Raw genomic sequence first — 13715 nt, 5'->3', positions numbered from 1 at the left:
TTGCCGTTCGAAAGTGCTGGAGACGCTGTAGTACATATGCCAGGCCTGTAGATGGTGCTGTTCTCACAGAATCAGCCCATGCAAAGGCACTGTTAAATTGAGAGAAATGAGGAATGGCTAAAATGCATGATCTGTTTGGTATTTTGAAAAATAAAAAGTATAAATATGCCTTATATAGGTATGGTCCTACACTATATTATTCAAATATAGCATGATAGGTCGACTTTAAGTTCTAGACATCTAAAACCACATTGCTGTCTTGACCTTAATCATCAAAGTAATCATGGAAAATTATAGTTTTTTATTACACTAAAATTACAGGAAAAATAGATACCCTTTTCTGTTCCCTGCCTTGTCTTTGCTTCAAGATTAGTCAAGAAAAACACTTTAAAAAGGTCCCCTAGTATACTATTTTTCATCAAGATATTATAGGTCTCAGATATATACAAAACATGTCTCTGAAGTATTTGGCTCCAAATACTAAACAGATCACCCAATGTAGCATCCCATAAACCCCTCTGTTTCAGCCCTGTTTAAAAAGTGCTGATTCTCTGTCTGTTACTTTAGATGAAAATAAGGAGCCACTCCCCACGCCCCTCTGAGAGATATTTGGTTAAAAAGAAGACAATGGTTGGTGTGAATGAGGTATGATACATCATTCACACCAACGCAACTCCGGTTCAAGCACCGTGATAGAGCTTTTCAGGTTCAGAACCGGTTCTTCGGTTTAGCTCCGGCTCTTTTCACACTGCCCAGAGTCCGACTGGTGCTGCGTCATTGCGTCATCGTTTGCGTCATGACGTAACCGTTTGCGTGCCTGCTTCATAAAGCCAAACCGCGCGGAAACCCCTCACAGCTGACACCGGCAACAACAACAATTTTTCGATTGTGCTCCAGCTTCCTCTGTACCTCTTCGGAAGACCAGATTCCCAGCAGGTAGCTGGTCTTTTCAGTGGACCACTGCTGCTTGTTAAGTTGCTCCATCGTTGTGTAAAAACTGGATAAAACGCCGGCTTGTTGTTGTTGTTCAGGAGTTGATCCCGCCCCTGCCCCCGCCTCAACGTAAGCCTGACGTGTGCAGTGCTTTTGCTCCAGCCGGACTATTTTTTGGAGCTTGAAACGAACCGGATTCCGGAGCTAAGAGGCTGCTCCGCTGCGGTGTGAAGAGGAAAACCCGGTGCTTTTCAAGCTCCAGCTCCGAACCGGCCCTGAAACACCTTTCGTGTGAATGAGGTATAGGAGGAGATTCAGGGGGGAAAGGTGGGGGGGGGGGGGTTACCTTGGTTGCTGATTGGCTAATGGTTACACAAGCCAAAAAATCGTTATGACATCATAGAGTGGCCAAAATCTGATCAGCTCATTTTCAGACAGGTTTTTATATAAATGGATCAGGACAAAAAGTGAGAGAATCTTTCGTCCTGAAACTTTCAGAGTCTCTTTACACAGAGGGGACACATGTTGATGTATAAAATACATGAACATTTTGATTTTGCAGAATAGGTGACCTTTAAAGCATTGCTTTTCCTGTCAGTTGCATGTGGCCTTTTTATTAGATAAAAAAAAGCAGTTTATCTATATTATATACCACTTGTTAACATCCCACAAGGTTATATTGTATCAAAGTAAACTCAAGTTGTTTAAAACATATGGCAAAAATTATAATATTTAGATACATTTTATGACAAAAATAATGTGGCAGATTAATTTTAAAATGGTCATAATGTTTTTTCTTTGCCCTAATAAACAAGAGCCTATTTATGAGCTAGTACAATAAAAAAGCTTGTATGTCGTCAGCTGTGACAGTGGCCTCTGAAATGTGCTTAAAAATATGTGAAGGTAACATAATGACTTTGGTTGTGTATTCCCAACGCAATAAAGGTTAAACACATCCTTAATAAGTTTGACAGCAGCCCGCCCTTCATCAAACAGTTTGAGTAGGGGTGTGTCTGTGTGTGTGTGTGTTTCACTTGAAAACTTCCGCAGGAGACTGCCCTAGAGCGGTTTCCATGGCAACACAGGGGTGGAAGAGGGATAACGAGAAAAAGAAAGAGAGAGGAGTGAATGCTCGTGCGACGTGTGTGTGTGTTTGCTTGTGTGTCTCTTCTTGTTGGTTCATTATCTACCTTCCTACCAGCAAAACGATGTGATCCCACTGAGCTCACACGCAAACAGACACACACAAAAATCCAGGTGGCCCAGCCCCAGCGTATGACATTTGCGAGCATGTGTGCATGACTGACTGTTACATGAGTGTGTACTTGCTGCGAGGGGATGAGGGGGACTTTCGAAAAGATGGAGCATAAGTGAAAAGGCTGCATGAGACTGTGACTTTGAGACACACACCCATGAACACACAGTGTGTTATTAGGTCGAGCTTCAGCAGGCTGTCAGGACAACTGATCAATGAAACTATTCCATTTGGCTGACCATCTCTTTCTCTCTCTCTCTGTGCAAGCAAACGGCTACTTCTTTTCCCTGGTTATGACAGAGCAATGATGCCCTGTAAAATGCTGACTATATCACAAAACACCCCACTAGGGCCACTACACTACAACTAGATAGCGTCAGCACTTAAGTCTAACTGACTGGATTTACTATACTTCTGTTTCAGTTTATTTGAAGACAGTCAGGGGAGAGAGATGGCTCACTCTAGCTTCAGAGGAAAGGCCCTTTGGTCAGCTTAAAACAATAAGAGCATCATCACCACAATCATCCTCGGCTCCCCAGCAGATGGTGTTGCCCACTTATACTTATACTTCAAAACTGACAAGGAGAATCCTAACAGGACATCAGATACATGTGCGGTCTTGTTCTTTCTGTTTCTACAGGAAACACAATGGGAAACAAAGACAGTACAGTGAAAACAACGTGAACAGCAGTGTGCTGAAAGGCTCTACAAATAATTACATTATTCCAGGTTTTCGAGTTGACATTACAATTATTTATTATGAAAAAGGGAAGTGCAATTTGTTTTAACTAAAGGGTTTGCTATAAGAATTAGCATAGACAATTATCTGAGGGCAAATACTAATGTGGGCTGCTCTTATCACCTATTGAATTGGTAAATTGGCCGACCTTGGCAAAATGTCGTGTTTAATGAAAAGTTAAAAGCCTACTTTGTGGAGAGACCTCCTGTTAAGAACCTCTAAGGCAAACGTGGACAAAATTGTGTGACAGATTAAAGAGTTGGCAGTCATTTTGAGATAAGCAAAACCATCATCTGAGTCCTGCAAGTGCTCATATGGCGGTGTAAAGTTTGAAATCTAATTTTAAAGGGGATATTGGAAAAAGTTCTGAGCATGCTTGGTTTTGTAATAACATGGCCTGCCTGCTGACTAACATTATGAAACATCATAGATTGTGTTGATTTCTCCACAAAATAGCAGACATTGACTCAAACACAAAGGCAAAAACACCCAAATTACCCATTACGTATACGCTCTCCATACTTTAACATGTCTTTGGTTTATTTAAAAAGAGAGACCATATATCAAAAAGTACAATCAGACCTGATTTCAACCGACCAAAATTGCGAGAGAACCCCAACGGTGGCAGAATCAAATAAAAAAGGACTACGGAAAAAAAGACAAAAGAGCCATACATGTCCACTTTTTTGTCCTGTTATAATGATTTGTCATGTGATCAGAGCTCATACAGAGTTAGCTCAGACTCAGTTAGATATTAAACATAGTGGCACACAGACCCAAGTCCTACACAGCCTTATTTAGACTGAATATAATATATCATTGAACTGAGCCTTAGTCAGGTCTCAGATTGGGTTTTTGTTACAAAGCACCGAGAGGACCCATCCAAACCTCTCATCACAACTTTCCTGTGAGCACTCTTCCACCCCAAATCCTCTCTGCATGGACAATGTGGTACATGAAGAGAAAGAAAGCCTAAAAAGCCCCAAAGTCTGCCACCTGCTGTGCTCTCAATTCAGTTATACATTTGTGCAGGCCTGAGCTAAATAAATGCTAAAATAAAAAAGATTGGCTGAGGATTATTTATGATAGTGTACAGGGAGTTCAAATGTAATGTAATGGATCTGGCACATCCAGTTATAAAAGCCACACTAAAAAGCTGAGAGTAATCGCAAAAGAAATAGAAATGATGAACTGTCCCTAAAAGTGACCACTCTTCCAGGTTCTCATTCCTAGTGATGGCATGTTGACTAATAGAGCCAGAAAAATACAGACCATCGACCCACAAACATGTGCATTCACCTACACACAGACACACAAAAAATGTGCGTTCAAACACACACAGTCTAATGCTCTCTCACATACTCACAAACGGGGACATGTTCATTGAGCTAGAAGTGATTCTAAGCTAAAACAACTACAAAGGACTGAAAAGCACAACCGTGCCCTGACAGGTGTGTACGTGTGTATATGCATGACGTTAATATCCATGTCTATACCTCTGTTTGTCTACACATTTGTGTGTGCGTATCTGCCTTTTTTTGGACATGTGTGTGTATGGCACAATCACAACTTGTGTATGTACGTGTCTCAGTCTGTGTGCTCCCCTTTACGTCCCTCTAGGTGTGTGAGCTGTGTGTGGGTTCCGATTTGGGTCTCAGTATGTGTGCATGCTTCAGGGCTGTACCAGTTCAGGTCACTGACTCTTGTTATTTGATGTTGAAGTTTTGGTGGAAACGGTGTATCGTGAGTGTGTCTGTCCGTGGGTTTTATGTGCATTGTGCTTTACCTATCTACATGTGTGTCTACATGTGTGTCTATATAGTGTCTGTCTATCCATCTATCCATCTATCTATCTTTCTATCTATCTATTGATCTTTCTATCTATCTATTGATTTTTCTATCTATCTATTGATCTTTCTATCTATCTATCGATCTATCTATTGATCTTTCTATCTTTGTTAAAGCTTTAACTTACTCTTGTATTCTAGGTGAAAACCAGCGGCCACCACACTGATGTCACTCTGAAAGTGCAGAAGGAGCTGATTGGACGTTGAATTGAGGAGAGCGGGAGCAGTTGTTCCTGTGAAACACAAAGACAAACATAAATGACAGAATATGAAACAAGAACAGCAACGTTTGGTAACACAACACAGGGAATAAATAAGGACAATTACATTTAAAACATATTTTAATGCTTTGAATCAAGACTTGCTGGTTTGAGTATTGTTTGAAGCTTGTAAATGATGTGTGGAGAGGGTAAGCGACCCCGCGCCCTCTACGGACAGCTAGCATTTTAGTGTCCTTATGTGAAGCATCCCTCATCTGCACCGGCGAAGCAGCTCAGAGGCCGACCGCAGATCATTGTGGTTATAGTGGGCAGCTCCCTAGTGTGCTTCCTTGAGAAGGGCACAGTCATTTGTGAGTGTGTGTGTGTGTTGCCCTATGGGCGGCATGTTTAATGTGTGATAGGTGTGTGACAGGTATGTGCTCGGGGCAGGTCACAGGGGAAACTCCTTTGGGAAATTGTAAAAGGTTAGATCATTCTTTATCCCTCGCTGTCTTCTTCCTCTCCCCTTTTCTCTTCGATCCTTCACTCAACCTTGTGCTAAAACTCTTTCCCTCCCTCTCTCATTTCTTGTCCTTCTTTTACTGCCAGAATGTCTGACAAATTATAAGTATTTTTTAATGTGTGTTACTTATTAAAGATACATATCATGTTTTTTGGTATTACAAATCATACATCATAAATCTCTGGTTTGTGCTGTTTGTGTGTGTATCTATAGTTGAAGACCTGTCATGTGTAATTCATCATAGATCTTGTGTGGGTATCTCTGTCAATCTATGTGTGTGTGTTTGTGCATCTATAGTTTAGGAGCTGTCAAATCTCATCCATCATAGATCTCTGGAGTATTTGTGTGCATGGGTGTTTGTGAGCTTGCGTGTATGTGTGTGTGAGCATATTGTCATACCAGAAAATGACCCTAATTTAGGAGCTGTCATGTCTCCTCCATCGTAAATCTCCAGAGAATCCCAGTTGTGCTCAGTAGCGAACGTAACCACTTGGATCTATATTGAACAATGACAAAGACATGGACTTAACAACCTTAGCTCATGCGCATCTCACATAGATGTTTTAATAGTTTATTTATAAGTGTATTCATATGTGTACCTGTATCCCGGCCCCTTCACTGACATGGATCCTCCACAGACAGTTGAGGCTGTTTGGGTAAGGTTCAGGATAGGCAGGAGAAAGGATTGTACCACGACGTTCAGTCAAATTGCCACTGCAGGGAACTAGAATGGAAACATGAAATATGAATTCCTTGGCAAAGTGTATTAACTAAATAGCTAAAAGATAGGACAGCTTGTTAGAACAATTGCTCTGCATACCCTGAAACAATGTGGTGATCAACATTACCACAACAGGGAGCCAGAGAGAGAAAATATGATAAACATTGTTTATGGTTTAATCTAAGGTGACAGTTGAAAGCTGTCGGCAACAGGCCTCTACTCAGCAGGGAGGAATTTCCTGCAGTCATACATTTAGTGTGTTGGAATGAATGTCACCCTAGTCCTAATAGCACAGGATGATATATAGACAGGACGGATTTCATACTGTATATCATGGGTCGGCAACAGGCGGCCCGCGGGCCATTGGTGGCCCGCCAGCAATAATATTTGGCCCGGAAAATTATTTTAATAAAAATAAAATATTATTTTGAGATTCTTTTATTTTTTTTACCATATCGGACCGACAGTCACATATATAGGCTATAATGTCCGAATAGAGAATCTACCTACACCTGAAGAATGCTTATTGTACTTTTATCCATGCTGAGAGTGAATGACACACAGCACAGGCACAATCTGGCAGCGGGGTGCACTGACGCTGATAGTGGATCAATGAGTAGGTGGGTAACGCGTGGTGCTGAAATAGCCAACATGCGATTTGAAAAAAATAACACCAGCTCACTAAATCATTCAAAAGTCATTTTTACTTATATGTGAACAATAACAAAGTTCAGTCAAAACATTGACAACAAAATCGGAGAAGCCACTTGATCATGGAGGGCGAGGGGTGCATATGCTGCCGCACCAGTTGGCAGCTTAGTTTTGAAAGAAAAGTTTTGGCTCATTGGACATATATGAGAAAATCCCTAATGTCGGAGTGCAAGTGAATGCAGCACAAGACGCGAGCCTTGTAACCCCTCCCCCGGCCCTGGCCCGAGCGTGGAAATGTGATTGTCATTTCAACGGGACTGCGCAAAACGAGAAGCATTCGGTCTACAATGACAGAGAAGAGATTGTCCAGTTTGGCTGTACTCAGCATTGATTCAAAACGCACTAAAGCTTTGGATCTTAATAAGTTTGTGAGCAGTGGCGGACTGCCCATCTGTAGAATCTAGAGAACCACAGAACGGCACCACAGTGGCACCACAGCGGCATCGCAGCGAGGCTCCCCCGTTGACAGTTCACTAGAACACCCCCCCGGCCCGGCTTCTAGTGGCTGAGAAAGAAATGTGCCTGAGGCCAGATATAATTGCCGACCCCTGCTGCATGATGGGTAAACAATTCAGTGCTGGTTAGCCTCACCTATACAGGATGGTGTTGTTGAATTCCACTGAGCGAGGGCACCTGGCACAGCCTGACACCAGATAGCACTGGATCCTTTGAGAAGATACCCTGGACTGCACTCAAAGCGAACCAAAGAGCCAGCGGAGAACTCTGATCCGATCCGCCTGCCGTACCGAGGCTCTGGCACCGAACTGCACTGACTTTCACTGGTGCGAGGCACGGCTGCAATGAGGATGGTAATTTAACAATTTGAGAGGAAGAAAGAGGGTAAATAGAAATGTAAAGTTAATGCGTCCATTTCCCTATGGACACTTACATGTTGAACTTGAATGAAATGAGACGTGTTGTGTGTCTGTTGAATGCAAGTGAGAGAAAGAGAGATAGAGAGACACACAGAGTGAGAAATACCTTGGTAGACGAAGTGAAAGCCTCTAGCAGACTGGCCACTCTTCGCATTGAACCGCAGCATGATCTGATTGGAAGTTGCCAATGGCAATGTCTCTCCTGGAAGGAACAATTACACACAAATGAAGATCTCAAAAATGAATGTCAATAATAATACAAAAATGACTTTATCTCATGAAAACACAAAGCAATTACTCTACTTTTACTTTTTTTACATTGCATACAATTTATCACCAGAATTTCACAATATACCGTTTTTTTTTATGAACACAATACACCCATAAGCATACATTTAAATGTTCTGCTTTGCATTCAGGCAGAAGCTTCTTCCTTATTTTCCCTGTGTGGAAAATGTGGCCCCTTCAAAAATACCACACACACACACACACACACACACACACACACACACACACACACACACACACACACACACACACACACACACACACACACACACACACACACACACACACACACACACACACACACACACACACACACACACACACACACACACACACACACACACACACACACACACACACAAGTAACAGTGATAAATGAGAAAAACATGGTCTAGCGTGGCTGACATTTAGAACCGTCATTAGCTGAGTCGGGATGTGTGTGTGTATGTGTGCATTTGGTATACGTGTATGTGTGTTAATATGTTTGTGTGTCAGGATAATCAGTCAGTAAGCTGGAACAATGTGCTACGAAGCTGTTTGCTGCTGTTTGCCAGTGTGTGTGTATGTGTATGTGTATGTGTATGTGTGTGTGTGTGTGTGTGTGTGTGTGTGTGTGTGTGTGTGTGTGTGTGTGTGTGTGTATGTGTGTGTGTGTGTGTGTGTGTGTGTGTGTGTGTGTGTGTGTGTGTGTGTGTGTGTGTGTGTGTGTGTGTGTGTGTGTGTGTGTGTGTGTGTGTGTGTGTGTGTGATAGGGTAATGATGCAGCTCACATTATTTTGTAAAGCCTGGTGTGTTTCATTCTTTGCTGCCAGTTTGGCCAAAAGGGGAATTTCCAACTCAAATTAACTTTAAAGAATAAGCCACCCATTCTACATTACATAAACAGGCCTCTTCCCTTTGAACTAACTTAGATGGATAGTAGCTGGAGAAATAAATTGGATATTGTGCAGAAACATTTAGCCAAATAAAAACTGCCACATCCTTCTAGTTAAAATGATATTGAATCAAGCTCTCTGATCTACTAAATAAGGGGACAAAGAGCACAGTAAATCAGACATGTAAACCTCAGAGCACACATGGAGAGAAAGGCTCTAGGCAGCTATCATATCCATCTTCATATGTTTGTGATTTCTCTAATTCTATTCAGATTTGTATCAAACTCTACCAACCTTTTTGGAGTTGCAGTCATTTAATTTAAATATTGTCATTATTTTGAATCTGTTCTGAGTGTCTTACTGTGTAGTGACTTAAAAAGCTGGGATGACTCGAACTTGGAGGATAAGGAAACCCAGGGAGGATTGTGTTCAGGAGTATAAGCACTACTTCCTCAGGTGTTTCTCAATGTCGAGGATACTTCCTTGGTAGCACAGTTCTTCCGAGTCACTTCCTTCAGAAGCGAGGCAAGAATCCTTCCTAGCCTCGGAAAACGAAGAATGGTGGAACAGGCCAACAGGTGTGCGTCATATGCGAAGCCCCGCCTTAAATGGAGCGCGATTTCCACCAAAGATCTGGAAATTGGTCCGCGCGCAAAGCATTGTGGGGATTTTAAAACCGCGGAGGATACACATGTGCAGCCTCGAAATTTCGCGCTACGAAGGATGCAGGGCTCGGTAGAATTCCAAGTATGCTGGACATTGGAACAGGCGGGACTCGATGACGTAGCATCCTTGAAATAGTGGCTCTGGAGCATCCTTCCTTGACATTGAGAAACACCCATGGTGTAAAGCCCCAGTGAGGCGCTTTCCACTGCTGATTTCTTCTTGTAAAGATAACCCATAATGGATGTTCACCAAATACATCACTGTCAAATAAATTGTGATAACGACCACTGGTGATGTGTTCTACAGCCCCCAAGAGCTGCTTTCGTACAGACTATTTCATAATTGTTCTCTTTCAAAGGTGTATTTAAGAGAACAAAAAAAGATACAAATTTAAAATATTACGACTGAGTGGCAGCTTTTTAAAAATCTAAAATTATACCAACCCAAAATAAGTGAGTTTATGGGAGTGCGACTCACCTGAATGTGACCCCGCCAGGGAGCTGAGCAAACGAGAATTCTCGTCGGCTCCATCAAACAGCTCCACTGAGTCATTCATCGCTGTCTGGAAAACAGCAAACTGACCGAACACCACTGAAGAAGATGGACAGCCAAGAGACGAACAAGTTATAAATGAGCTTTTATGGTGGTGATAAAATTACAATTGGGAGAATGTATAGTACGATCACTTACCAAACTGTGTGGAGACAGTGATGTAGTAGGAGCACGTCTGTCTGGTAGTGTAGTTTAGGGGATAGTTTGGAGACAAAACAACCCCTTCAGATCCATCGTACTGTCCTCCGCATGGAGCTAAAGAAAGACGGATAAAGGGAATTTCAGTATCTTTCTTTTCTTGAACTAAAGCTGTGTTTAAGGTAAGTTGTATGTGTTTGGTACAGTACATCTTTTCCAATAAGAGCCTTTTGCAACGTCAGACACAGGAAGGACAGCCTCTTTTCTTTACTATATGTGACGACCCCTCCACACCACGTGGGGTGCCGTCTGTTTGTGTGTGTGTGGGTCGTGTGTGTGGGTTGTGGGTGTTTTCAGGTGGTGATGAGCCGCACCTGTGGGCGGATGCCTACCTGATGAGCTACACCTGATGAAGCGGGATAAAGGAGGAGCCCAGCCGGTTGCGTCGCTCTCACTCCTCTGGGCACTTTCTCTACTTACGGTAGTTTGCTGTGTTTAAACAATAAACTATATTATTCTTACCTCTCGTCTCGCCTCCCTGCTTTATGTTACAGCCCACCAGCCGGGTTGTAACATATATGTATATGTATATAGAGAATGTTTTTGTAAATGGCAGGATGATATCACTGCTCTTAATAATATGCACACGATCTGCAAAGGGCAAGGTGTGGGAAATGATTTACCTTTAAAGAGTTCAACTTTGAACAGATGTATTAAAATAATGTTGCAATGGGACGAGAGAGAATTTGATTAGCGTACAATATTTTCTATAGAAATCTCACCATATAAATCGTATACACATAACATAAAGACGTGCAGGGGGGGCTGCAATGAATCTCTTCAAAAACTAAAAATGAGCTTTGGAGAAATAAAGAGAGAGCAGAAAATGTACACAGTATCTGAAGATTCAATAACACCAAACAAAGAGGGCACTCTGAGTTATGGCCCCGTGGTCATTCAATTTCAACTTGAACTGATGTTCACTGAGTTACTAATGCACTTTGGTGTTTGCACTTGTTTTGACAATAACAAATGAGCATTCGGCTGCAGTTACCTGGGATTCTAAGAAGCAGCAGCTGCATTATTTAAGAGATGGCTCAATACAGAAAAAAGGAAAGCATAAGGTTAATGTCGAAACCAATACAATATTAAATTGCGCCCTTTTCATTTTCCTCATATCTACTAAAACCAAGTCATAAATATTCAGTTGTGACATAGTGTTAGTCAAATCCATGGCAACGATTGAGGAAATCCTGTCTCATACGGTACCTTATCATCCAAACAGAACAACAGCCTTCTAATCATGAAGGTCAGCATTTCAGGAACATAAGGGTCCACAACTGTTGAAAATGCCTAATTTTGCAAAGTATGTCATTGATGTTTTGGTAGATCTTTGTGAAAAATGTATTTCAGGTAGTTGAATATTTGTATCCAAATGATACCAAAACCACTACACATGCACCACCTGCTCCAATGACATTTCCTAATTATGCCCACTATATACATTTAACAAATCCTTCGGTAAGTAAGATGACACTTTACTGAATGATAGGCACAGTATATCATTTCAATGTTGTTTTAAGTACATAATACTGTAGTAATAAGACTTTAAGTAACAGAGAGACACACAGACTTAGATATATTAAATATATGTTGCAGGTTACAATGTCTAAACAATAAAGTAACAATCATTTTTGATCTACCCTGTACTGTAGTTACGGTAAAACTATGGTAATATAGGAACAACACTTCTGGCTGCCCAACTGTTTCATCCCCTTTGTTCCCCTGAGCATTCAGAGAAATGATATTGAAGTGAAGCATTCACATTTTATTCATGTGCCTCTTCCTATTTTTTTCCCTTCTCCTGGGAGCACTGCCCATTGCACTCAAAGCTGGCGAGTGTATCACTACTCTAATCTGTTATTCTGTTAAAAAACGGGATGCGTTTGGATCAAAAGATGTTTAGTTTAGCAGATATGTGTCCCCAAATATCACTTGGACCCTTGTGACTCCAAGGCTTTGTTATATAATGTGTTTTTGATCTCTGTGGGTGTGTACGTGTGAACCAAATATCTAGCTGTTTTTAAATAGACTTCAGTTGAAACCTTGTCATTTATTATGTGAAATTATTGGAAAATATATATTATATCTTAAGTGATGCCTTTCATTGATTGATGGCAGATTGTGGATGGTTTAGAAATGGCACAATAGAGTAGTAGCTGATAGTAACTTAAAGGTCCCCTATTATACTGCTGTTCATCAATATATTACAGGTCTCAGATATATACAAAACATGTCTCTGAAGTGTTTGGCTAAAAATACAGAACAGATCATGCATTTCAGCATCCCATAATCCCCTCTGTTTCAGCCCTGTTTCAAAAGTGCTGATTCTCTGTCTGTTACTTTAGATGAAAATAATGAGCCACTCCCCACGCCCCTCTGAGAGATATTGGGTTAAAAAGAAAAGAACACAAAAAGGAGATTCAGGTGATAAGGGGGGGCTTCAAAGCTTTATTCCCTGAATGAGCACTTTAGTAACAGGAAGTGAAATAGAGGGATATGAGGCATGGTAGAATGGGTGATCTGTTTGGTATTTTGAGCAAAACACTTGATAGACATGTTTTTTATACATGTTTATACATCTGAGACCTATGCTATTGCCTAAATATTGCATGATAGGTGACCTTTAATATATATATAAAAAATAAAAAAAACATGAATGAAAACGACAACCGTAGTGGCATTATTCTTATTCCTTCCACTCAACAAAAACCCTGCAGGATAAAACGATTAACACTGAATGAATGTATGTGATGCTGAGCCCATGCACAGTGTGGGAGCTCCTGTGTCAGCTTACTGCAATTTGCAAAAGCCTATTAATCCCTACCACCATTTCATGACCTACAAACCAAACTTAACACGCGCTTGATCCATCTTCAGCACCACCAAGAGAGTTACAATCTTTGTGAGTGAACAGCAGGTGGGCGTGTGCTGGTCAGGCCGGCAGAGGTCCATTAAATTAGTGTGTGTGTGTGTGTGTGTGTCTGTGTGTGTGTGTGTGTGTGTGTGTGTGTGTGTGTGTGTGTGTGTGTGTGTGTGTGTGTGTGTGTGTGTGTGTGTGTGTGTGTGTGTGTGTGTGTGTGTGTGTGTGTGTGTGTGTTCGGACAACAGCAGCAAATAGCACATCTGTCAACGTCATCCCCCAAACACACACTCCCCATTTTGTACTCTTATCTCTTTTCTCACCTCTTCACTTTTTTTCGTTGCAGTTGCTAGTGTGCGTACCGCTGGGGCGCGGTGCCATGTCCACCCTCGTACACGCTGTGATCCCTAAAAGACTTTAATTACCATCACCTCTGTGCCCGGTGAAAATGTGAGAGCACAAGGGGGCG

The 13715-nt window shown here is 41.6% G+C and overlaps 1 protein-coding gene across 8 annotated transcripts in view; it reads right to left on the bottom strand.

Annotated features, from left to right (window-relative positions):
• The window catches only part of LOC307028392 (CUB and sushi domain-containing protein 1), a 424819-nt gene that overhangs the window by 75029 nt on the left and 336075 nt on the right, over nt 1-13715 (bottom strand). For all 8 annotated transcript variants that reach the window (XR_013804983.1, XM_079663374.1, XM_079663368.1 and 5 more), the window contains 7 exons: nt 10324-10440; nt 10111-10224; nt 7911-8006; nt 7521-7724; nt 6097-6221; nt 5897-5993; nt 4903-5007 (listed from right to left, as the gene is read on the bottom strand). Coding sequence is in view for 7 of the 8 variants with exons in the window: in XM_079663374.1 (XP_079519500.1) it covers nt 4903-5007; nt 5897-5993; nt 6097-6221; nt 7521-7724; nt 7911-8006; nt 10111-10224; nt 10324-10440 (858 nt within the window). In the remaining variant the exon portion in view is untranslated. The remainder of the gene's footprint in view (nt 1-4902; nt 5008-5896; nt 5994-6096; nt 6222-7520; nt 7725-7910; nt 8007-10110; nt 10225-10323; nt 10441-13715) is intronic.

Source organism: Notothenia rossii (assembly GCF_949606895.1).
Source record: "Notothenia rossii genome assembly, chromosome: 2".
Taxonomy (NCBI): Eukaryota; Metazoa; Chordata; class Actinopteri; order Perciformes; family Nototheniidae; genus Notothenia; species Notothenia rossii.
This window is presented reverse-complemented; position numbering and strand designations above follow the sequence as displayed.